The 26,415-nt window shown below is 35.4% G+C and overlaps 1 protein-coding gene across 2 annotated transcripts in view; it reads right to left on the bottom strand.

Annotated features, from left to right (window-relative positions):
- The window catches only part of TBC1D32 (TBC1 domain family member 32), a 255,150-nt gene that overhangs the window by 41,873 nt on the left and 186,862 nt on the right, over positions 1–26,415 (bottom strand). For both annotated transcript variants that reach the window (XM_030929510.1, XM_030929511.1), the window contains 2 exons: positions 12,953–13,078; positions 7,692–7,775 (listed from right to left, as the gene is read on the bottom strand). In XM_030929510.1, the coding sequence (XP_030785370.1) occupies positions 7,692–7,775; positions 12,953–13,078 (210 nt within the window). The remainder of the gene's footprint in view (positions 1–7,691; positions 7,776–12,952; positions 13,079–26,415) is intronic.

The following is a 26,415-nucleotide window of genomic DNA, read 5'->3' on the forward strand; positions in this document are numbered from 1 at the left end:
AATCAATGGACTACATTTCTTCCTCCCTGTTTTCTTTCCCAAAGTCAGTCTGTAAGTTCTGTTGCTTCTTTTCTAACATGTAATTGTATCCATGCATTTTATTCAATTCTTACTACCACAGAATTCAGTACCTTGTGACCAGTCTACTGTACATGTCTCAGCCTCCTAATTGATGTAGTCAGGGTTATTTGGGAAAAAAAGCATTTCCATGTCTTGATTATGCAATTACCCCTGCCTGGAAGACTTTTCCCCTCTTCTCTTGTTTCTTTCCATTCTAATAACCCAGGAGGCAGCACAAGTACTACTCCTGCTCTCTATTAACGCTTCCTCCTGTTATTTTCCATGATGGCACCAATTTGACACAGATGTCATTTTCCACTGGACACCTGTGGCCCTGAAAATAAAACCTCTCTTGACAATTACCAAATTCGAATAGCATATGAAAAAGCATATTGCCTGAAAGCAAGTAGCCAGTTGAAAAACTGTCAGTTTCTTTTATTTTCTACCTTACTATATGCTGCAAATTAATTAATTGCAAATTAATTCCTAATTTTAGGTATATGCATTATTTTTCCTTCCTGAGGAAAGGTTCATATTAAGTATCTCTTTGCAATTATCACACACTGTGCTTTACTCAGAAACGTTTCGTAAATATAAGATAGAAGAGAGCACCTTTGCTTTTCAAAGAAAGTATAAAAAGTGTTTAAGGGTATTTAATTAAATTTAAAACTATATTTTAATAATCAAATGGTGAAACAAGAAAAATGTTGATTTTTTCCCTAACTTTTGATTAACTAGATAAATGAAATAAAAATACACATTACCCTGAAAGGGCCATTTAATTTATCATTTCAAAAAAGCAACTACACTAGAAAAAAATTCCCAACTTGTTCCAGGGAATTGAATCAACAAAAAGGAAATGTCTGTTAAGATATGGAAAGACACCTGCATGAATTTACAAACTGCAAATGCGCAGAAGTTTATCTGTTTGTTCTTTCCTCTTTCTTTAAAGGGATAAACAGTCAAACTAATTTGATTTTTCCAGATTTGCAAATTTTATAATGGATTGAAATCCTGAGGGAGCTAACAACAGATGGATGATTGTGTTATTCTAATTTTAACTACCTTAGGGTTTAGAAGGCTGTCATTTTTAAAAGATAATCAATTTCTCATTTCCAGAAACCTAAAAAAAATTGAATACATCTACCCAGTATTTGATTTAAAACATTTTATATCAAAACAATTTTTAATTTAAAGCAAATAGAGTGAAATTTTATAATAAAAAAAATTGTTCCGCCAGCCAAAAAATACATGATAAAGGATGAGAATACCTAATGCCTTGGGAAGAAAACAATGTAATAGCAAGAAGCTCAGTATATCACAATAATGAATATTAAACAATCAATCAACAGAAAGTCACTTCATTTTTTGGCTTTACTATAAGACTGGTGAATAGCTTCAGCTGGAACCTTTAAGGAATTTAAATCCGCATTCAGGGTTTATTTGCCTCGCTAATACATTGAACAAAGCCGACATCTGAGATCTCACTCGGCATAATTTAGAAATATAACAGAGGGTAGTAAAGCATGCACACTGAGCATTCAGTTGTGCTGAATATTTAGATAATATATATAATATAATTTTAATTTTAGATTTTCTACAGGAAATACGGTCCAATAAAACAATGTGCAAAAGAGCTACACAAATTGGAGATTATTATGCTTAAGTCAAAGAAATGCCCACTTTGGTCATGCAAATTTCCATGATTATCATACTTCTTACTCATTTCCTATTACTCCCCAACTTAACCATTAATAGTTGTATGTTTTTTTAATAAATTTTTACATTCATTCATAAGATTATAATTTTCTTCACAAATTCTTTCCTTTAAAATCTCTTCCTAATTTCTGTTTTCTTTCATCTATGCCTCAATTTCCTCATTTTAAATATGATGATTATGTCTACTTCAGAGAGGGTTGAATGACACAAGGTTTATCAAGTGCCTCAACATAATACCTAATTTAAAAGAGGTGATCAATAGATATCAATTCCTTTCACCTACCTTTTGTTTAATAGTATCTTGTATTTTCTTCTTATTTCTTTTTTTTTTTTTACATTATCTTAGGTCTCTTTTACCCCTTTCCCAGATTTGCACTAGATGTCATTATGTGTAAATAAGTATAGATTCATCTGTATATTCACATATATCTAAATATGTGAATTGTTAGATATTTAAATTTGTTCCAGAACTATAATACATTTCTTTGAATATAGATGTGAATATAGTATGTGTATGTGTGTGTATATATATATATATAAAAATAAAATTAAATGTCATATTGAAAATACAAAGGAGTTTGATACCTAATGTAACAATTTAATCTAGCCATATATAATATAATAAAACTATCAAAATGGTAGTTTAAAGTGAATGCAGTAGGAGCAGAGAAGAGAGAATCCTGCTTAAGAATAAGAGGAGAGGTTACATTCTAGCTGAAACTTTACAGGTGAGTCGGGCATTATCATGTGGATGTCATGGAGAGGAAAGCATTCATCTAGAAGGAACAATAGGAGCCAAAATTTAGTGAGGCAAATGCGCAGAATGTGTTTGGGCAGTTAATGGTAATAAGGCTAGAAAGATATGTCTAACTTGAATAAATAACACATATTTGAATGCTGGTTTCTTCAGCAAAAGAAGAAGTCACATCACCCTTACAGGAAAGATGATCTGTTATCAGTAGTATATGCTAACTCTACTTTCTTCACTGTCTCTTTATTCACTGCTCCTTAAGTATTGGCTATTCATCCGTGGAAAACTTCATTTCTGTACTCTATTTTTTCCTTTACACAGTTACTATTAGAAAATAATCTTTGTAAGGTACAGGTGAATCAAGTAAAGTTTCTGCTCAGAAATCTTAAATGGTTTACTCTATTGCCTATTAAGATACTCACTGACACACTTTATAAAGCCTTCCTCTATCATTCTTTTATCCATTCTTTCCTTTATTTGACAAACATTTATTGACATTATTGTTCCAGGTGCAGAGAATGAAATGATAGGTAAAACACACACACACACACACACACACACACACACACACAACCCTAAAGAAATTTACAGGAATGTGAAGAATTAGACACTAAGTCAGAATATGAGAAAGAAAGTGAGATGTATTGGCTTTATATACCAAGCTGATGGCTTAGTAATTTGTATGTGTAGCCCACACTTTTCCTCTAAACTCGAGTCACATGTGCAGAATGTATAAAGCTATTTACTTGAATGTCCAACAAGTATCTTAAACAACAAAAAAGCCAGGCTTAATCTCCCATTCCTCTCCTATTCTTTTTTATCTCAGTGTACAATCATCCCATCCTCCTAGTAACTCAGAAAAATAGTTTAGACTCCTCCTTGACTTCTTTCTTTCTCTCATACCCCACATTCAATCTGTTACTCAATTATGTTGGCCCTATCTTTAAAATATATCCAGAATCCAAAAACTTTTCACGGTCTCCATTACTGACATCCTTATCTCAGCCAGTATTGTTTTTCAATAGCCTCTTAACTCATTTCCCTGCTTCAGTCATTTGTCTTCCTTCAGTCTTTTCTCAACACCACAGCCACAATGCTCATATAAAATGTAAATCAGCATGTCATGCCTATGTTCAAAACCCTGCAACGACTTTCAAGATCCTGTATCATGCTCTCCTATCTGACTTTTAACACCACCAATTCCTCTCCTTTACTCCTTTCCAGCCATATTAGTGTCCTTCGTGACCATTTGTTAGCACTCTCTTGCCCTGAACATACCCATATATCTTGCCTGAACTTCCCCTGCTGAACTGTGGTTAAACAAAACAAAACAAAACAAACAAACAAAAAAACACATCATCAATAAAACTTTATAAGAAAACTATTTAATACTGTAATCTTCACTCCTAACTAAAATTTCTCAGCTATTTTTTCTGTTGTGTATTTCCTCATTTATCATTACACTTTTTAACTTACTGAATATTCTACTTATTTTCTCTCTTCCCACTAGAAAGTAAACTCCATAAGGGGAAGACTTCTGTCACAGTGTCAGTACCTAATATAGGATAATTTGTTGAATAATGAACACGTGTCTCTGGGACAGAGGGTAGTTGGGAGTGATGTGAAGAGTTTAGTGTTCTGCATGGAAAGAAAGTATGATGCTAGAAAAAAGGAAGGGGCAGGATGATGTAAGATCATGGGTACCATGATAATAAGCTGAGACTTTATGCTGTGGTCAATGGTGAGAAATGGCAGAGGAATGATTGGGTAGATTTACATGTCAAAGATCACTCTGAGAGCAGTGTAAAGAGCACCTTTGAAAAAAAACCAGACTCCAAGTAGAGATACCAACTAAAAAGGTTATTATGACAATTTCTCTTGTTACAGATCTTAATGTAAAAGCTTTCTATTTTTCCCCTCTCAGTATGATGTTAGCTGTAAGTTTATCACATATGGGCTTTACTGTGTTGAAGTATGTTCCTTCTATACACAATTTGTTGAGAGTTTTTTTGTTTTGTTTTTTTTTTATCATAAATGATGTTGAATTGTATCAAATGTTTTTTCTGTATCTATTGAAACGATTCTATAGTTTCTGCCTGGATGATCTATCCATGGCCAAAGTGGAGAGAAGTCCTCTACAACTATATTGCAGTTAATCTCTCACATAAATTCTAGTAATATTTGTTTTATGAATCTGGGTGCTCCAGTGTTAGATGCATGTATATTTATTACTGTTATATCCTCTCACGGAATTGATCCCTTTATCATTATATAATGACCTTTTTGGTCTCTTTTTATAGTCTTTGCCTTAAAGTCTATTTCATCTGATATAAGTATAGTTATTCCTATCCTTTTATGGCTGCATTGGCATAAAATATCTTTTTCCATTACTTCATTTTCAATCTATGTGAGTCTTGATAAGTGGAGTGAGTTTCCTGTAGGAAGTATATAGTTAGGTCCTATTTTGCTATTCAGCCATTTTGTATCTTTCAATAGAAAAATTCAGTCCGTTCACATTCAATGTTATTATTAATAATAACCATTTTATTACTTGTGTACTAGTTATTGTGTGACTCCTCTCTTCCTTTATCCTTTCTTACTACCTTCTTTTGCATTTATCTTTTTCTGCTAGTATTTTTTTAGGGTACCTATTATAGGTTTTTTTTTGTTTCTGTTTACCATGAGGCTTACAAAGCCTTCCTATAGTTATAATGATGTTATTTTAAAAAGATAATAACTTGATTGCAAAAACAAACAAAAACTGTACACATTAATTCCTTTCTACCACCATTTTGAATTTTTGACGTCACAATTTATATTTATATTGCCTATTGCTTAAGAAATTGTTGTAGTTATTATTTTTTAATAGTTTGTCTTTTAGTCTTCTTAGTAAAGATATAAGTGGTTTAACATACCATGACTAAATATTAGTGCAATAATCATGATAGCATCCTTTTCTTTCCATTTTAAAACTCCCTTTAGCACTTCTTGTATGTAGGTCTGAAAGTGATAAATTCCCTCAACTTTTGTTTGTTTGAGAAAGTCTTATTCTCCTTCATTTCTTAACATAGCTTTCCTGGATATGATATTCTTGGTTTACATGATTTTATTTTTTATTTTTTTTCCAACATTTTGAGTATATTGTCCTACTCATTCTTGTCCTGTAAAGTATCTGCTGTTAGGCATATTGGAGCTCCCTAGTATATTATTTGCTTATTTTCTCTGTTTTCGGGATCTTCTCTTTGTCTTTGACTTTTGAGAGCTTGATTATAATATGTATCGGGGAATTCTTATTTGAGTGGAATCTAATTGTTGACCTTTGACCTTCCTGTATCTAGTCGTTTGTACATTTTTCCAGGTTTGGAAATATTTCCGTTATTGTTTCCTCGAATAAACTTTCTAGCCCTGTCTTTCTCAGTTCTCTCTTTAATTACAATAACTCAAATATTTGTTCTTTTGATGTCATTATAAATCCTATAAGCTTTCTTTATTCCTTTTCATTCTTCTTTCTCCTCAGACTATGTATTTTCAAATTATCTTCACGCTTACTGATTTTTTTTCTACTGTGTGATCAATTCTGCTGTTGATGCTCTTTATTACATTTTTACATTTCAATCATTCTATTTTTCAGTTCCAGGATTTCTGCTTAATTTTTAAGAATGATTTCAATCTCTCTATTAAATTTCTCTGATAAGTTTCTGAACTGATCTTAGTGTTTTCTTTAAGTACGTTGAACTGCCTTAAAACAATTTAGGAATCTTTGTGAGATCACACATCTCCATCGTTTTATGGTTGGTCTTTGGCATCTTATTTTGTCCATTTGGTGAGGTCATATTTCCATGAATGTTCTTAATACTTGTGGACATGCGATGATATCTACATGCTGCAGAATTTTGTATATCTTTTAGTCTTTGCAGTCTAGCTTTATTTGTGCCTATCTTTCTAGAGGGCCTTCCAGGGTTTCTAAGCAGACTGTCTGTAGAGTTCCCTGAGCCTGTGACTATTGTACCCATCTAGAGAATACTCTAAGCCCAGGCTTGCTGCATGTCTTGCAAGGACTGAGGTTGACATAGCTTTCCAGCCCAGAAAGACATGGGGAAGATCCAAAGAGAACACTGGAGCTATGCAGGAATTCTGGCCAGAAATCAGAGTCCAGATGACTGTAAATCTCAGATGCGTGCGCTTCCCAGCAGGTCTCTGTATAAGACTGGAGTTGAGATTAGGCCTCTGGGTATATCCTGTGGAAAGCAGGCTGATAGGCTAACTCGTTGGCTCAGACAGGGATGTGTAAGCCAGCAGGTCTCTGTACAAGTTGGGGTAGTTCCTCAGTCACAACAGGAGGGGCCAGAGCTGATATTAGGCTCCTCAAGATCTGCTGTGAGATGGAGCCTCATGTGTCTATCATGATGGCTCAGATGCGCACACATCTCCTAGCAGGTCCCTGCACTGAAAAGACAGCTCCCCAACTGCTGTAGAAGAGACTAGAGCTGATACTAGCACCCTAGGGATCTGCTATGGGATAGAAGCTGGAGAGACATGTCTCAGCTCAGAGGGGTACATGTCACTCAGTAAGTCCCTGTACAGTTAAGATTGCAGCAGAAGAAGCCAGGGCTGAGACTGGGTCCTCTCACTATCTGCTGTGGGACATAGGCTAGCATGCCTATCACACTGACCCAGACAAATGCATGTATCTTTTGTTAGACATACTGAGTTTGAGGAATTCTGTGGAATTATCCAGGTGATGTTTCTTATTAGGCCGCTGGAAATATAAGAATAAAGCCTATAGTAGATCTTTGAGTGAACGATGTAAATTTTGAAATCATCAATATATGAGAGATAGGTAAAATGGTATAAGCAGAGGAGACCACTAGGGAATAATGGATAGAATCAGAAGAGTAGAAGACATTGCTTAAGGCAAAACAACTTTTAGTGGATAGAGAGAGAAAAAAAAAAAAAAACCTCAAGAAAGAATCCCAGAGTTACAAGGAAACCCAGACATTTACAAAGAAAAGAGGCTTAATGATATCTGGAATGTACATGGCACCAAGTACGAGTCTGTTAGGATGAGAAAACTGCACGTCTGTAATATCATTACACATCTCCATTAATTATCTTGTTATATACTGAGTCTTTTTCAAACTTCAAAATGTTAAAAATGTACCTGTATACTCCACTGAAGGGAAGTAGCATTCAGATGGGCTTTCAGTGAGATGAAGTACAAATTTTTCAAGTAATTCTACTAAGGCTATAATAAACAAGAGAATAATTAGGATATTAAAGGTCAGAATAATATGTGACATTGCATCCTTAAATCACAGAACTAGTATATAAAAGTCATCTAAACTTCACAGATACACTCTAAGGGAGTTCAATTCAAATGCACACTGTTTTAGTATTCATAACACTGTTTCTGATGCAAATTAAACTTTAATAGCTTAGCTGAGAACCTATTCAACATAAAACTGAAAAAGGATCATCTGTTATCTTTAGATCCTCTAAGAATTATTTCAGAATTTGCTAAATGATTTCAAAACTGAAAGTATCACTAATTATGCTATAATACCTTTGTTCTTTATGCATAACTAAAAAAAATATTAGTGGGTTCTAAGGCTAGGATCAATGCATAGCTCATTCAAAATCAGGACATATTATATGTTTTACATGCTTTGCAACTGATGGTATCTATTCAAGGCAACCAATATCAAAAGAAGGCTTGACCTAGCTGGCTTGGAAGTGACAAAATGGTTATTTTCTAGGCTGGTTTGATAATGCCACTAGGCTTGCATCTAATGCCCTTGAAATGGATATAAACAGGTACAATATAATTAATATGCAACCCAGAGTTTGTTGTGGGTTTGAGTTTTTTGTTGTTGTTGAAAATAAATAAATTTGTAGAGTCAATGTTATGCTTTAAATAAGAAGTACACTTTACTCACTATGTAAAATTGTCCCTTAATTATAGCCAGGATATTAACTCTAACCTACATTAACTAAATGAACCCTATTTCATATATAAGTACATTTTAAGTATGTAATTCTTGAAGAAAAATTAGTGTTCAATGGGTGAAAAGTCCAAAATCAAAGAGGAATAACATATGCTTTTCAGCAGTTGTAGCTGACAAGTTCTATCTCATAATATTTTAATGGCTTAGGACAAAAATGAAATGATTTTATTCATTGAACTCTATTCATATGATGATTTCAAAGCTAAATGAGTATTAAAAGTATAAGAATCCAGTCGTCACGGGTCAGAAAGGACATCAGTATTGTAAGCTATTTATGTTTATAGTTGCTTAGACCGGTTCCATCTTCATGTGTAGACGTAAATTTTGCCATACTTATAAAAATCTTTCAAAAGTCTTTCTTCTATGAATTGACAAATTAAATAGGCCTCAGGTGAGAGCATTTAAATTCTATGTGTATAAACTTCTTTCTTTATAAATCACTTAATACTGTCTCTTGAGATTATAAATTTTGCAGAAAGAACAATGTCTTCATGAAGTTCAGATATAATCATTCTTAAATAATAATTTAAGATGCAAGATATACATTAGTAACAAAGATTATACAGAAAGACACTTTTACAACTCTAAACATAATGTAATAATGTAATTATTTTTACTTCAGCACAACCATGTTTGCTACATGCTATGTATTTAAGTAAAGTGCTTTAGTTAATGGGAAAAGACACAGCATATTGCTAAGCAAGTCTGAATCCTGTGCCTGAGATTAGGTCAGAAATACAGAAAATTCATTACATCTGTGAAAGAACTACATACAAAATAATTTGATACTTAAGAGTCACATGACTAACCGTATACATAGCAAGCCACACTATTTTCTGACAATACTGATATTCAAACATAATGTTATTAGATCAGTATATTAGAGGCTTAGAGATGAACTAATTCTATATTGCATAGGTAAAAATGACATTTACTGAAGTACTCCCAGAAAGTTCTAGATTTCTACTGATGCCTATTTATTCATTTTGCCCAGCAACACTTAAATAGCAACATATATTTTTAGGTATTTTGAGGGATAGGCTATACTCATGTAACGATGCTAAAAATCGATCTATATGTGGTAATTGAACCTATGACTCTTATCTCATTAGTACATCTTTCTAACCAATTGTAAGTGTAGCTGAATTACATAATTACTAAAGTGGCTATTTATCTCAGTATGACCAACAGCCTGTCAACCCACTGAAAATTCCATTAACTCAAGGAAATTAATTCATGTCACAAAACAATCCCTAACTTTAAAACAAATTAACTCTAGGATGTTACTATCCAGAAAGTAAACTACAGAATATTCTTTCCTCTAAAGTGAATTTTTAAATTTTAAATGACAGATCTGGAATTTCTATAGAGGGTTTTAAATTATGGGCCTTCTCCCTTTACTCATATCTATTTCCTGGGGTAGGAATATGACACAAATAGACTATGAAACCAAAATTTATAATATTTATATACTAAGAAGAACATGTGGGTTTTCTGCCGAGAGAAAACTAAGGCAGACCGTTCAAGGATACTTGAGTATTGATTCTGCTTTCTCCTTGGGCTTTGTCATCTGCTATGGTCTGAATGTTGGGATCCCTGAAAATTTCTTATGTTAAAATCCAATACATACCCAAAGAGATAGTACTCAGAAGTTTTGCCTTTGGGAAGTGAGTAAGTCATGAGGGCTCTGTCCTCATGAAAGGAATTAGTGCCCTTATAAAAGAGGCTGAAAGGAGCTGTCCTTCCCTCTATTTCGCCATGTAAGGATGTAGTAAGAAGGCACCATCTTTGAAGTAGAGAGCAATTCCTTACAAGACACTGAATCTGCTGATGCCTTGATCTTGGTGTTCCCTGCCTCCAGAACTGTAAGAAATAATTTCCTAATGATTATTCATTAGAAATATTCTCAAGTATTTTGCTTTAGCAGCCTGAAGAAACTAAGATATCATCACAACAATAACTGACTCCAAAACTAAGACAGCTCCATGCTTTGAGTACCCATACAACCATTCTGTTTTTCACTTTTAGTATAGTATTCAATAAAGTACACTTTATTATAAAATAGTTTTGTGTTAGATATTGCCCAGCTACAGGATAACATAAGTATTCTGAGAACATTTAAGCTAGGCTAGGTTAAGCTATGCTTTTCAACGGGTTAGGTGTGTTAAATGCATTTTCAACTTATGATGCATTTATCAGGATGTAACTTCATTGTAAGTTGAAGAGCATCTGTATAATATTGTATTGAGTGAAATGCCCAAAAAAAAAGTATAGTTTACATTGACTGATTTTGATTAAAAATAAAAAGTGATAATATATGAAGGATGAAATTACAGGTAAATTTTAGTTCTGTATTTTGCTTATTTATAATTTCTGATTTTCCAAAAATAAACACGTTAGATAATTGTCCAGTTGCTAAATGATGAATACTTAAAGTAGAGGCAGAGGATATGAATGAGAAAGAACGAATTAGAGACAGACTTAGGAAGAGCATCTGTAAGACTTGGTGACTAAGAGGACAGGTATAATTCAGGGGACAAAAGGAAGAAGTCAAGGAAAAGGTTTCTCCTTTCAATGATTGAGTAGATTACTATTGGTCATAATCAGAAAAGAGAAAGCAACAGGAAGAACATACTTCATTTTATACTCTCGATGGTATCTCACACAGGAAAAACCTAAAGATTGGGAGCACTAAAATTTAAACAAAGGGGACAGTAGGATTAAATTACCAGAGCAAAATAAACTTAAATATAACCAAAGGTAAATTAGAAATCACCATATTCCTTTTTAAAAAAGAAGACTGTTATATAAGAAGACTTTTTATAATTATGAGTAATTATGTGGAATCACCTAATGCTCATTGCTGGAGACGAGATTTTCCCCCAACACTATGTTCCATAAAAAGGAACCAGAAACCCTTAGACTCTATTTTTAAGAGTATCAAAGTAATGAATAGGCAGGGTGCAGTGGCTCATGCCTGTAATCCCAGCATTTTGGGAGGCTGAGGCAGTTGGATTACCTGAGATCAGGAGTTTGAGACCAGCCTGACCAACATGGTGAAACCCCGTCTCTACTAAAAATACAAAAATTAACTAGGTGTCATGACATGCGCCTGTAATCCCAGATACTCAGGAGGCTGAGGCAGGAGAATCGCCTGAACCCAGGAGGCGGAGGTTGCAGTGAGCCGAGATTGCACCATGGCACTCCAGCCTGGGTGACAGAGCAAAACTCTGTCTCAAAAACAAAACAAAGTAATAAATAACTGAGGTCAAGACTTGTGGAAAGTGCCCCAAGACACCAAGATTCCAAAGAGAACACAGTTTTAATGGTAATGTTCTACATGTTTGTCCTGTTTCAGAGGAATGAATAAGAGTTAAAACAGCTGGTATTTCTCTTTTGTCTTAACTATCCCTGCTAGAGATAAACTCAGAACTACATACACATTTAGTTCTTGTGTTTAAACTGAACATCATTCCAGTCTGCTGCTTTCTTAATTTGTTGTGCAAATTAAGAGTTTATTTTAAACTGTGCAGTCCACAGTTTATATTAAATATTCTCTATTATTCAATCAATGTTAAATATATACTTAGAATAGATATTTTATAAATATCTGGGGGGATAAAACATAGTTTAACTGCTCATTTCATACTCAAACTTTGGAGAACAATGTTTAATTTCTAAGCCATAAATATATGACATTATTCTCTGGAAATATTCCTCCAACAACTAACAATACAAAAACTTATCTCTGTTTCCCATTTTAAATTTTGGAACAAATGACACAAATATGAAAACTATAAAGCATTGCTGATAAAGTACACAATACTTTTAAATTACAGTTTTCAGGAAATCTAGCTTACACTGACATTAGAACTTTTTTCTCAGCACTTCTTTTTACTTTATTCAGAATAAGTAATGTTAATTTAAAAAATGATTTCAGAAAACAAATGCACAAGTAGATAACTGAATACAAATAAACTTGTTTGCTAATTTAGAAAACATAGCTGTTCCCTTAAAACAACATTTCTTTAGGAGTCACTAAATTTACTTGCATGGATATAAAAATGATTCAAAATAATAATGTTGATTAAAAAATCAATAAAATTTCTAAAAAATATAGCAATATGTCATACTTAGGTAAAAACTGGTAAAACCAAGCAAATTGCTACCTAGGTAGAGGTAGTATTCTAATTTTACTCACCAAGACTGTTTAGACAGTTCCAAAAAAAAAGAAAAGAAAAAAAAGCAATGCTTAGTAGTGCCTCAGATTTTAATTTGTGTTCTCTTAAGTGTCTCAGAAATCAGCGAACTTCTGGAATTAGCATTATGTTTCCTACATATGCCAATACTCATCTTTAAGAACCACAGATTCTATGAATATAATTTTCATACATAAGAAAACGCAAAATGTACTTACCCTCTCCACTGATTATATCAGGTTTGGCTTTCATCGTTTTGCAAAATTGTCTTCGGCAGTTTACTCTCCATTCAGTTTGTTTATCAGATATTCTGAGGCATAATAAAAGCTTGCCAAGATCATTGTCTAATCAGAAAGATAACATATTATATTATTATAATAAGACATGCTAGATATACTGAAAAATTATTAATGTTAACTATGCAAACAGTTGAAAATTCCATATGGAATACATATGGCTTTCAAAAGAAAACAGATATTCTTCTGTAATTACATCTTATACCATTAATTGTTTGTTACATGCATTAAAAGTTCACAACAATGAATTACTGAATTATTAAAAGCTCACACAATGCATTGTGATATATAATCATAATTCTTGAATAGCCTTTTTCTTATATGAATATGGCTCATTACTGAGTATCTGTTTTAATAGACAGCATGAACCTTAAAATTTCATTACGTAGACTGACAGGAACACTAAACTCATTCCTCATGTACTTTCAGATACAATTTTTTATTTACTTCTTTAAAAGCAAAAAAAAAAGTGTAAAAAATCTTTAGTCAATCATTTAGTTATTCATCTTGGAAAAAATCTGCTGATGAAGGGGTTAAAATACGCTATTCTGGCATCTTGATTATTTAAATTGAAGACACTTGAAAAACAGCAAGTGCAAGATCACATTGACCTTCTTGGTGTTTCTCTAGGAAGAAAATGAAATTCTCATGTGAAAGACACTCTCTATACTGAAGAAAAGACAACATATTTACCTTCAAGGATGAGAAGTTGAGACCAGAGAGTACTTTGCAAACCTCATTAAAATGACTTATCTTTTAAGTCTCCCACATAATTTAGCCACATTTTCACAGTTTATTATTCTTTGTTCAACTCAGTATACAGGTAACTGCTTCTTTGAGTCTTCATTTCCCTATGAGAACTCTCATGCCACATAAAACTTGTACTATGATTTTCTCCTGTTAATCTGTTATTTCAATTTAACTATCAGATCCTGCTGGGACCCAAAGAGGATGCAGGTAGAGATTTTCTGCATATACACTGAAGATCATGAATAGGGCTAAAGAAAGTATTTACTGCTAAAATATAACTTTTCTTCTAAGTGAACTCATGAATACATAGCAGATTCCATTTAATTACGTAGCTTTAAAGGTACTAATAGCCATGAGACTTTATTTTTTAAAAAAATCAATGAATAATATAGTAAATGAACAATTAAGTGTTGTTAAAAAATATGCATATGTATTCATATAGACATATATATATGTAAAAATTCAAAGGAGACAAAAGAGGCAAAGATGTTCTCTTATTTTCTAGAATAAAATGGGAGAATCAGCAGCCAAATTAATTCATAGCTTGTTCTTTACCACTTCTCTTGAAAGAGATTTTGGGGATAAAAAGAGAACAAGAACCTTTTGAAATTATAGGGTTAAAGGTTTAATTGTTTCGGCTCTAAATTAGGGTATGGGAACATTAACACTACAAAATCATCTACCTAAGCTCTACTTTAGGTTAATTAATCCCACTAGGAAGACACCAGTGGTCAACCTGATACTTGAGAGGGTTTCAGCTAACAATGTCTTATTTTCTTAAAAAAGAAAATTATAATGATGAAAGCAAGTCTTAATTCTTCCAGGTTTTAAAAATCAAATAAGCTTTCCAGCATAATACAACTATTTAAATTTAACTTTTCAGCCCAATTTTTATAAAATTCCATTTACTACATACAGAAGTCCTCCTGTGTGGATAAAGACAGTATCACTGCCCTCATGAAAGGCACATGTCATATATATGCATGTACATGTGTGTATATACATGTAAACAAACAGAGAATAATATTGTAATCAAGGCATGTCACTCCTGTGATCTAAAATTTCAGTGTTATTTAGCCCTAAGAAAACTGCTATGTATTACTGCATGATCCTCATGATTATCATATATAAAATCACGATTTTTGTAAATATTTCCCTATTTGACATTTAGGTCAGAAAAAGCCTTTTTATATCAAACCTACACACATACTCTCTCATACAAACACATGAATACACAGATACATACACCAAACACATGTGGACTCACATAAATACATAAAGCAAAAAGTTGTTTTGTTGAAAGCATATGTAATTCTGATATTCAGCACTAATTTGTGGTCTTTGAATACCAAGACTACAATGACACATTTCACAAATAGCCTCAAACAGAAGCAATAACTATAGAAAAATTATCAAGCATTAAATCAAAAGAGAAAATGATTCTTTTAATAAAAACACTTAAAACTATAAACTCATAAAATTTCAACACAGCTAACAATTTTATTGAAAATTATGTTATTTTTTTATTATACTTTAAGTTCTAGGGTACATGTGCATAACGTGCAGGTTTGTTACATATGTATACTTGTGCCATGTTGGTATGCTTCACCCATCAACACGTCAGAACCCGTCAATTCATCATTTGTCTCAGGTATAACTCCCAATGTAATCCCTCCCCCCTCCCCCCTCCCCAGGATAGGCCCCGATGTGTGATGTTCCCCTTCCCGAGTCCAAGTGATCTCATTGTTCAGTTCCCACCTATGAGTGAGAACATGCGGTGTTTGGTTTTCTGTTCTTGTGATAGTTTGCTAAGAATGATGGTTTCCAGCTGCATCCATGTCCCTACAAAGGACGCAAACTCATCCTTTTTTATGGCTGCATAATATTCCATGGTGTATATGTGCCACATTTTCTCAATCCAGTCTGTCACAGATGGACATTTGGGTTGATTCCAAGTCTTTGCTATTGTGAATAGTGCTGCAATAAACATACGTGTGCATGTGTCTTTGTAGTAGAATAATTTATAATCCTTTGGGTATATACCCAGTAGTGGGATGGCTGGGTCATATGGTACATCTAGTTCTAGATCCTTGAGGAATTGCCATACTGTTTTCCATAATGGTTGAATTAGTTTACAATCCTACCAACAGTGGAAAAGTGTTCCTATTTCTCCACATCCTCTCCAGCACCTGTTGTTTCCTGACTTTTTAATGATTGCCATTCTAACTGGTGTGAGATGGTATCTCATTGTGGTTTTGATTTGCATTTCTCTGATGGCCAGTGATGATGAGCATTTTTTCATGTGTCTGTTGGCTGTATGAATGTCTTCTTTTGAGAAATGTCTGTTCATATCCTTTGCCCACTTTTTGATGGGGTTGCTTTTTTCTTGTATATTTGTTTGAGTTCTTTGTAGGTTCTGGATATTAGCCCTTTGTCAGATGAGTAGATTGCAAAAATTTTCTCCCACTGTGTAGGTTGACTGTTCACTCTGATGGTAGTTTCTTTTGCTGTGCAGAAGCTCTTTAGTTTAATTAGATCCCGTTTGTCAATTTTGGCTTTTGCTGCCGTTGCTTTTGGTGTTTTAGACATGAAGTCCTTGCCCATACCTGTGTCCTGATGGTACTACCTAGGTTTTCTTCTAGGGTTTTTATGGTATTAGGTCTAACATTTAAGTCTCTAATCCATCTTGAATTAATTTTCGTATAAGGAGTAAGGAAAGGATCCAGTTTCAGCTTTCTACTTATGGCTAGCCAATTGTCCCAGCACCATTTATTAAACAGGGAATCCTTTCACCATTTCTTGTTTCTCTCAGGTTTGTCAAAGATCAGATGGCTGTAGATGTGTGGTATTATTTCTGAGGCTTCTGTTCTGTTCCATTGGTCTATATCTCTGTTTTGGTACCAGTACCATGCTGTTTTGGTTACTGTAGCCTTGTAGTATAGTTTGAAGTCAGGTAGCGTGATGCCTCCAGCTTTGTTCTTTTGACTTAGGATTGTCTTGGCAATGCGGACTCTTTTTTGGTTCCATATGAACTTTAAAGCCGTTTTTTCCAATTCTGTGAAGAAACTCATTGGTAGCTTGATGGGGATGGCATTGAATCTATAAATAACCTTGGGCAGTATGGCCATTTTCACGATATTGGTTCTTCCTATCCATGAGCATGGAATGTTCTTCCATTAGTTTGTGTCCTCTTTTATTTCACTGAGCAGTGGTTTGTAGTTCTCCTTGAAGATGTCCTTTACATCCCTTGTAAGTTGCATTCCTAGGCATTTTATTCTCTTTGAAGCAATTGTGAATGGAAGTTCATTCCTGATTTGGCTCTCTGTTTATCTATTACTGGTGTATAAGAATGCCTGTGATTTTTGCACATTAATTTTGTATCCTGAGACTTTGCTGAAGTTGCTTATCAGCTGAAGGAGATTTTGGGCTGAGACAATGGGGTTTTCTAAATATACAATCATGTCATCTGCAAACAGGGACAATTTGACTTCTTCTTTTCCTAACTGAATACCCTTGATTTCTTTCTCTTGCCTGATTGCCCTAGCCAGAACTTCCAACACTATGTTGAATAGGAGTGGTGAGAGATGGCATCCCTGTCTTGTGCCAGTTTTCAAAGGGAATTTTTCCAGTTTTTGCCCATTCAGTATCATATTAGGTTTGTCATAAATAGCTCTTATTATTTTGAGGTACGTTCCATCAATATGGAATTTATTGAGCGTTTTTAGCATGAAGGGCTGTTGAATTTTGTCAAAAGCCTTTTCTGCATCTATTGACATAATCATGTGGTTCTTGTCTTTGGTTCTGCTTATATGCTGGATTACGTTTATTGATTTGCGAATGTTGAACCAGCCTTGCATCCCAGGGATGAAGCCCACTTGATCATGGTGGATAAGCTTGTTGATGTGCTGCTGAATCCAGTTTGCCAGTATTTTACTGAGGATTTTTGCATCGATGTTCATCAGGGATATTGGTCTAAAATTTTCTTTTTTTGTTGTGTCTCTGCCAGGCTTTGGTATCAGGATGATGTTGGCCTCATAAAATGAGTTAGGGAGGATTCCCTCTTTTTCAATTGATTGGAATAGTTTCAGAAGGAATGGTACCAGCTCCTCCTTGTACCTCTGGTAGAATTCAGCTGTGAATCCATCTGGTCCTGGACTTTTTTTGGTTGGTAGGCTATTAATTATTGCCTCAATTTCAGAGCCTGCTATTGGTCTATTCAGGGATTCAACTTCTTCCTGGTTTAGTCTTGGAAGAGTGTAAGTGTCCAGGAAATTATCCATTTCTTCTAGATTTTCTAGTTGATTTGCATAGAGGTGTTTATAGTATTCTCTGATGGTAATTTGTATTTCTGTGGGGTCGCTGGTGATATCCCCTTTATCATTTTTTATTGCATCTATTTGAGTCCTCTCTCTTTTCTTCTTTATTAGCCTTGCTAGCGGTCTGTCAATTTTGTTGATCTTTTCAAAAAACCAACTCCTGGATTCACTGATTTTTTGGAGGGTTTTTTGTGTCTCTATCTCCTTCAGTTCTGCTCTGATCTTAGTTATTTCTTGCCTTCTGCTAGCTTTTGAATGTGTTTGCTCTTACTTCTCCAGTTCTTTTAATTGTGATGTTAGAGTGTCAATTTTAGATCTTTCCAGCTTTCTCTTGTGGGCATTTAGTGCTATAAATTTCCCTCTACACACTACTTTAAATGTGTCCCAGAGATTCTGGTATGTTGTATCTTTGTTCTCATTGGTTTCAAAGAACATCTTTATTTCTGCCTTCATTTCGTTATGTACCCAGTAGTCATTCAGGAGCAGGTTGTTCAGTTTCCATGTAGTTGAGCGGTTTTGATTGAGTTTCTTAGTCCTGAGTTCTAGTTTGATTGCCCTGTGGTCTGAGAGACAGTTTGTTATGATTTCTGTTCTTTTACATTTGCTGAGGACTGCTTTACTTCTAATTATGCGGTCAATTTTGGAATAAGTGTGATGTGGTGCTGAGAAGAATGTATATTCTGTTGATTTGGGGTGGAGAGTTCTATAGATGTCTACTAGGTCTGCTTGGTGCAGAGATGAGTTCAATTCCTGGATATCCTTGTTAACTTTCTGTCTCGTTGATCTGTCTAATGTTGACAGTGGAGTGTTGAAGTCTCCCATTATTATTGTATGGGAGTCTAAGTCTCTTTGTAAGTCTCTAAGGACTTGCTTTATGAATCTGGGTGCTCCTGTATTGGGTGCATATATATTTAGGATAGTTTGCTCTTCCTGTTGAATTGATCCCTTTACCATTATGTAATGGCCTTCTTTGTCTCTTTTGATCTTTGATGGTTTAAAGTCTGTTTTATCAGAGACTAGGATTGCAACCCCCGCTTTTTTTTGTTCTCCATTTGTTTGGTAGATCTTCCTCCATCCCTTTATTTTGAGCCTATGTATGTCTCTGCATGTGAGATGGGTCTCCTGAATACAGCAGACTGATAGGTCTTGACTCTTTATCCAGTTTGCCAGTCTGTGTCTTTTAATTGGAGCATTTAGTCCATTTACATTTAAGGTTAATATTGTTATGTGTGAACTTGATCCTGCCATTATGATATTAACTGGTTATTTTGCTCATTAGTTGATGCAGTTTCTTCCTAGCCTCGATGGTCTTTACATTTTGGCATGTTTTTGCAATGGCCGGTACCGGTTGTTCCTTTCCATGTTTAGGGCTTCCTTCAGGGTCTCTTGTAAGGCAGGCCTGGTGGTGACAAAATCTCTAAGCATTTGCTTATCTGTAAAGGATTTTATTTCTCCTTCACTTATGAAACTTAGTTTGGCTGGATATGAAATTCTGGGTTGAAAATTCTTTTCTTTAAAAATGTTGAATATTGGCCCCCACTCTCTTCTGGCTTGGAGAGTTTCTGCCGAGAGGTCTGCTGTTAGTCTGATGGGGTTCCCTTTGTGGGTAACCCGACCTTTCTCTCTGGCTGCCCTTAAGATTTTTTCCTTCATTTCAACTTTGATGAATCTGGCAATTATGTGTCTTGGAGTTGCTCTTCTCGAGGAGTATCTTGTGGTGTTCTCTGTATTTCCTGAATTTGAATGTTGGCCTGCCCTACTAGGTTGGGGAAGTTCTCCTGGATGATATCCTGAAGAGTGTTTTCCAACTTGGTTCCATTTTCCCCCTCACTTTCAGGCACCCCAATCAGACGTAGATTTGGTCTTTTTACATAATCCCATACTTCTTATAGGCTTTGTTCATTTCTTTTTCTTCTTTTTTCTTTTGGTTTCTCTTCTCGCTTCAGTTCATTCATTTGATCCTCAATCGCTGATACTGTTTCTTCCAGTTGATCGAGTCGGTTACTGAAGCTTGTGGATGTGTCACGTATTTCTCGTGTCATGGTTTTCATCTCTGTCATTTCATTTATGACCTTCTCTGCGTTAATTAGTCTAGCTGTCAATTCTTCCACTCTTTTTTCAAGATTTTTAGTTTCTTTGCACTGGGTACGTAATTCCTCCTTTAGCACTGATAAGTTTGATGGACTGAAGCCATCTTCTCTCATCTCGTCAAAGTCATTCTCTGACCAGCTTTGATCCGTTGCTGACGATGAGCTGTGCTCCTTTGCAGGGGGAGATGTGCTCTTATTTTTTGAATTTCCAGCTTTTCTGCCCTGCTTTTTCCCCATCTTTGTGGTTTTATCTGCCTCTCGTCTTTGATGATGGTGATATACTGATGGGGTTTTGGTACAGGTGTTCTTCCTGTTTGATAGTTTTCCTTCTAATAGTCAGGACCCTCAGCTGTAGGTCTGTTGGAGATTGCTTGAGGTCCACTCCAGATCCTGTTTGCCTGGGTATCAGCAGCAGAGGTTGCAGAAGATAGAACATTGCTGAACAGCGAGTGTACCTGTCTGATTCTTACTTTGGAAGCTTCCTCTCAGGGGTGTAGTCCACCCTGTGAGGTGTGGGGTGTCAGACTGCCCCTAGTGGGGGATGTCTCCCAGTTAGGCTACTCAGGGGTCAGGGACTCACTTGAGCAGGCAGTCTGTCCCTTCTCAGATCTCAACCTCCGTGTTGGGAGATCCACTGCTCTCTTCAAAGCTATGAGACAGAGTCATTTGCGTCTGTACAGGTTTCTGCTGCTTTTTTTGTTGTTGTAGTTTAGCTGTGCCCTGTCCCCAGCGGTGGAGTCTACAGAGACAGGCAGGTTTCCTTGAGCTGCTGTGAGCTCCACCCAGTTCGAGCTTCCCAGCGGCTTTGTTTACCTACTTAAGCCTCAGCAATGGCGGGCGCCCCTCCCCCAACCTCGCTGCTGCCTTGCGGTTAGATCGCAGACTGCTGTGCTAGCAACGAGGGAGGCTCCGTGGGTGTGGGACCCTCCCGGCCAGGTGTGGGTATAATCTCCTGGTGTGCCCGTTTGCTTAAAGCACAGTAGTGGGGTGGGAGTTACCCGATTTTCCAGGTGTTGTGTGTCTCAGTTCCCCTGGCTAGGAAAAGGGATTCCCTTCCCCGTTGCGCTTCCCAGGTGAGGCAATGCCTCGCCCTGCTTCAGCTCTCGCTGGTTGGGCTGCAGCAGCTGACCAGCACAGATTGTCCGGCACTCCCTAGTGAGATGACCCCAGTACCTCAGTTGAAAATGCAGAAATCACCGTTCTTCTGTGTCGCTTGAGCTGGGAATTGGAGACTGGAGCTGTTCCCATTCGGCCATCTTGCTCCGCCCCCGAAAATTATGTTATTGTTAACAAAATTTTTTTTTTTTTTTTTTTTTTTGAGACGGAGTCTCGCTCTGTCACCCAGGCTGGAGTGCTGTGGCCGGATCTCAGCTCACTGCAAGCTCCGCCTCCCAGGTTCACGCCATTCTCCTGTCTCAGCCTCCCGGGTAGCTGGGACTACAGGCGCTGCCACGTCGCCCGGCTAGTTTTTTGTAGTTTTTAGTAGAGACGGGGTTTCACCTTGTTAGCCAGGATGTTCTCGATCTCCTGACCTCGTGATCCGCCCGTCTCGGCCTCCCAAAGTGCTGGGATTACAGGCTTGAGCCACCGCGCCCGGCCAACAAAAATTTTTAATGTTAAATGTATCTTGACAAGAATTAGGTAAAGATTTAATTCAACATTATTGAAATTGAATTTTTATTGTTTTCATTTAAAATATCCACATTACATATTCCCAAGAATAAAATACCTAGAGCCTAATAAGAAACACTAGTGACACACGATTGCAAAGACAATGCAGTTTTTTCATCTTTGTTTCCTCCTCTACTTTCTTTTCTACTCATGTGTAACTCCATCTTTTATCTCCTTCAAAGAAAGGATGTTACTACCTCCTTCAGAGGACATCCGTATAGCCCTTTCATAGGCTATCTTCTATTTATAAGTCTGTTTTCTTTTTACTCCTCCCTCCTCTTGCTCTCCATTCTCTCTCCTTTCACACTTGCTATTCTGTTTTGCTTTCTTATCATCTCATTCTAAGGAAAAGAACACAAGGCATTATAATTGTAAACAGCACCGAGGCAGCATATGTGGTATGCGCCTGAATCTACCAGTTGGTAGACAGCCTGAAGGACCCAGTTTAGATAGCTGGAAATTGGATTTGAGGCAATAAAGAAATGCTGAGCTGAAAACAGGCTGACTAAAAGACTGTTAGAGAGACAGCTTTGTACCCTGCTATATTATAATTCTGGCTACTCTTCCCCCAGCAATCATAGAGAGTATATGCTTTACAGTTTGCATTCCTCAAAGTTAAAAATATGAAGTGATGTGATATGGTTTTAACTGAAAAACATGTATATCTGTGACACTACTGAGTTTGAGGGGAACAATAAACAATTCCTTTATCTTCTCCAAATCTGGGACCAACTGAGAAGCCAACAGGTATAGATAAACAGAGTTTAAAGTTATCAGTGTTAGTATACAAACAGCTAAATTAAGCATCATTGCTTGCATCTACTGCCACATGGCCTTGTAGATGTCTTCCCTGAACTGAGTACCATAAATCTATTCAGCCATAGACAGATAGAGACAATCAAAGGCCTCTCCTGACTCTTCTTGCTAGAAAAAGTGCAAAAATAACCTAAAGACTGGCTAAATTAAAAGTGCAGCCTACAAGTAGGCTAGCCCACGACCTTCTATTCCTTCTTCCAGATTTAATTATCAACCATTCCCCTTAACTTACGCAGAATCAGTAAGGAAGTCCAGGGAGAGGCCAATGGTACTACTCTAGCAAAGGCCCTTTGATATGGAGACATGAGGTAAGGGAAAATGAAAGCTCCTCCATAATAGATATTTTAGGCATATGACAATTCTAAATTAGTGGCTGTGAGTATATGAATAATACATAGAATTCCATATTTCCCAAAATTTATACATGGAACATTTCTATATTTATAATCAGGGAAAAAAGAATATTTTAAAAAGTTTTGCCTCTGGCCATGATGGAGGAACTAGGAATAGACTTGCCTTCTGCTGTAAACAACCAGACTGGATAAAATATATCAAACAACTGTTTTCAGACATTAGCCAATGGGCAGTGCAGGACTGTAATGTTTGAGAAAAGGGAAACCAATCAGGTGAGCTTTATGATTGTCCACTATCTTCTTGGAGGTTTTGTTGAATTAAGGAGACAGATGTCAGATTTCAAAGAGATTAAAGAGGCTAAAATTTGTGGATTAGAATACTGGAGAGAAAGAGCTCTAGCAAACTGGTTAACTATTTGTCAAGTTGGCTGCTGATTGATCAGCTGTGGAGACTAAGGGTGAAATTTCACAAGGCTGAGCAAGCAACAGCTGGGGGCTATAAACTGAATAATTCCCAGAGCATACCTAGAGTTACAAGATGTCCAAGTTCCAAACAGAGTGGAGAGTACTAGTTAATTACCTGGGTTTTCCAGAGGTCCCAGAAAGGTCATATCTTGGTAACATGTAAAATCAGTCATAAAGGAAGGCAATTATATATCCACCATAACAAAAAATTGGAAGTACTGAAAGTAAAGTTGATCCACAAGTAACTTAGCTGCCTGCCAAAAAAAGTCCACCACTCCTTAAAGAAAGACGATAAAATCTAGCACTCAGTGTAAATAAGGTCTAATGCCCTCAAAAACTCCACTAACATGAAAAAGGAAGAATGTGACTCACAACTTGAAGATACATCAACTAACAGATTAACAGACACAGATTCACCAAAGACTGAAATGAGCAAGGACATAAAAGCAATTATTTTCAAGGATTTAAAGAAAATACAAACCAAAAGTAGATGTTTAAACAAACTGTAGTTTTTTAATACTGCCATCTCAGTAAAAAGAGACAATTGAATGGGACATGCAACAACCTGGGTCAATCTCAAAACCATTAGGCTAAGAGAAAGGAAACAGGTACAAAGAATGTATTCTATGTAATTCTATTTGTATGAAATGCTGGAACAGGAAAAACGAATCTTATAGCAGTGGTTCTCAAGTGGACATGGTTTTGCTCCCCAAGGAACACTTGGCAATTTCTATAGACATTTCTGATTGTCACAACTGAGAAGAGACAGGGAGAGTTTTACTGGCATGAAGTGGATTGGAGCCAGGGATGCTGCTAAAAAATCCTACAATACACAGGACAATCCCCCCGACAAAGGAAAGCAAATTACCCAAAACATTAACAGTGCTAAGATTGAGAAACCCTGACTTATAGTAAAGAAAAAAATTAATGGTAGCATGCAAGTGGGTGGAGAGAAGCTGACTGCAAAAGACAAAGGGAATTAATGTGGGATCATGAAAAAATGTTCTACATTTGATTATGGTGGTGGTTATCTGTGTATAAATATTTCTAAACATTCAAACTCCTTTCTTAAAACAGATGCATTCTGTTGTATACAGAAATTTTATTATATACACATGTGTATGGAAACAAGTATGTGTATAACTAAAAGTTACTTAAGCATTTGAAATTAAGCATACTAGTATGTTACTAAAATATGAGCAGTTATAGTTCATAATTTGTTATAAAGTTTATATCAGAACTCACTGAGCTTTAACTAAAAGTATATGAATGTGTAAAATGATTCCCTTACAAGAACTCTAATGACTATACTATGGTAAAGTGTTTTAAAGTATACATTTTAAAACTCCTCATTAATGTGTCCTGATATGAGGTTCTGACTGTTTTCTGAGTGAAATACAGGCTCCTGTAATGAAATGAACATTCACTTATTAGAACTAAATAAGAAAGCAATTTATACTTTATAGGTGATTAAACATAATAATCCCTTTTAAATTCACAATGCTTTATTTTTATAGCAACCATGTCTACATTCCTCTAAGAGTGCAGTATTATTTCTAGAGACAGAGTATAATAAATGATGTCTCAGTATATCCATTCTATATCCAGTTATGATAAAGTCACCATGGAAAACTACCAGTTTGCTTTCCCAAGAAAGGCTTGAAGTATCTAATGAGAAAGGTAGAGAAAGAAACAGTCTTCTCTATATTCTTTAAGACCACTATGATGTATAGACAACTATTAAAATTTGGAAGAAAGTAAAAAACAAACAAACAAACAAACAAACTAATCTGTCCTTACCAACACTGAGGAAAAGAAAAACAAAAAAGAAAACATCAAGTTTCAAGTTTAAAAAATCGACTGATGATAGTTGAAAATATTTCAAAAACTCTGAAATTCTTTGTTAGGGTAAGCATTATAATCTTTTTATATTTGGGGATATTATATAATTATTTTCTCAGGTCATATAGGAACAAAGATTATATTAAAAATGTAAGATTATTATAGATAATGTAGAAAGACAGACTATACAGAAAGAACATCTGTACAGTTCTTTCATTTCAAGGGGAGCAAAACAGTAAGGTCAATATAAATATAAAGGAAAGCATGCAATCTACACAGAAAACGTTTAATAATTTCTTTCTAGGATGTCAGTCACTAATTTTGAGTGCCTAATTATAACTGACATTTCAAAAGGGAGAAAAGGTAAAATAAAGACTTCATAAACTAGCAAGAGTTTCCTAGGCTTAATTTTGATAGCCAACCTTATATTATCATGAAGTTTATTTTTGTGTTTCTACTTACCTTGTCTTCCTCCATTTAGATTGATGCAGTCAGCATTTCACTTTATTACCATAATAAGCAAGGAAAACCTTGGAGTGGTCTCTGAGAAGCAATTCTACAGAAAACTAATACAAGGAATTTAGGTATCATTTCATATATAAATTTGGGAGTATCCAAATTCTGATAAGTCTCTATTTTGTGTGAACAGCTGTGGATTAAGGTATGTCATCTATATCTTACATACAGCATTCCCTATTTTGGATTTATCATCCCACTTTTGCTTTTCATTAATATTTGATAACTAAGCATTTACTAAAGGAGAAATTGGTGGAATAAACAAATGAAGAATTACTCTTCCCTTGTCATCCTACTGCACCTACACTAGTAGAAGATCTATTTTCTCTGCTATAGATAAGTGTTTCAAATATGACAGTAAAAATACATGAAAACTGAGTTTGACTTATCAAAAGAAAATACTTATTCTGATTTTCTAGTCATCTTAATAGCTGCAGCTCAAGATTTACTACAGAGGGGAAAATCCATAATCTCAGTCATACTACCAGCTTCCTTAGTTCATAGGTTGATGTCAAATAAAAGTCAATTAACTTTATCTGCAGAAAATAAACCTTAATTCCAAGGTT

The sequence above is a fragment of the Rhinopithecus roxellana genome, chromosome 4 (assembly GCF_007565055.1).
Source record: "Rhinopithecus roxellana isolate Shanxi Qingling chromosome 4, ASM756505v1, whole genome shotgun sequence".
Taxonomy (NCBI): Eukaryota; Metazoa; Chordata; class Mammalia; order Primates; family Cercopithecidae; genus Rhinopithecus; species Rhinopithecus roxellana.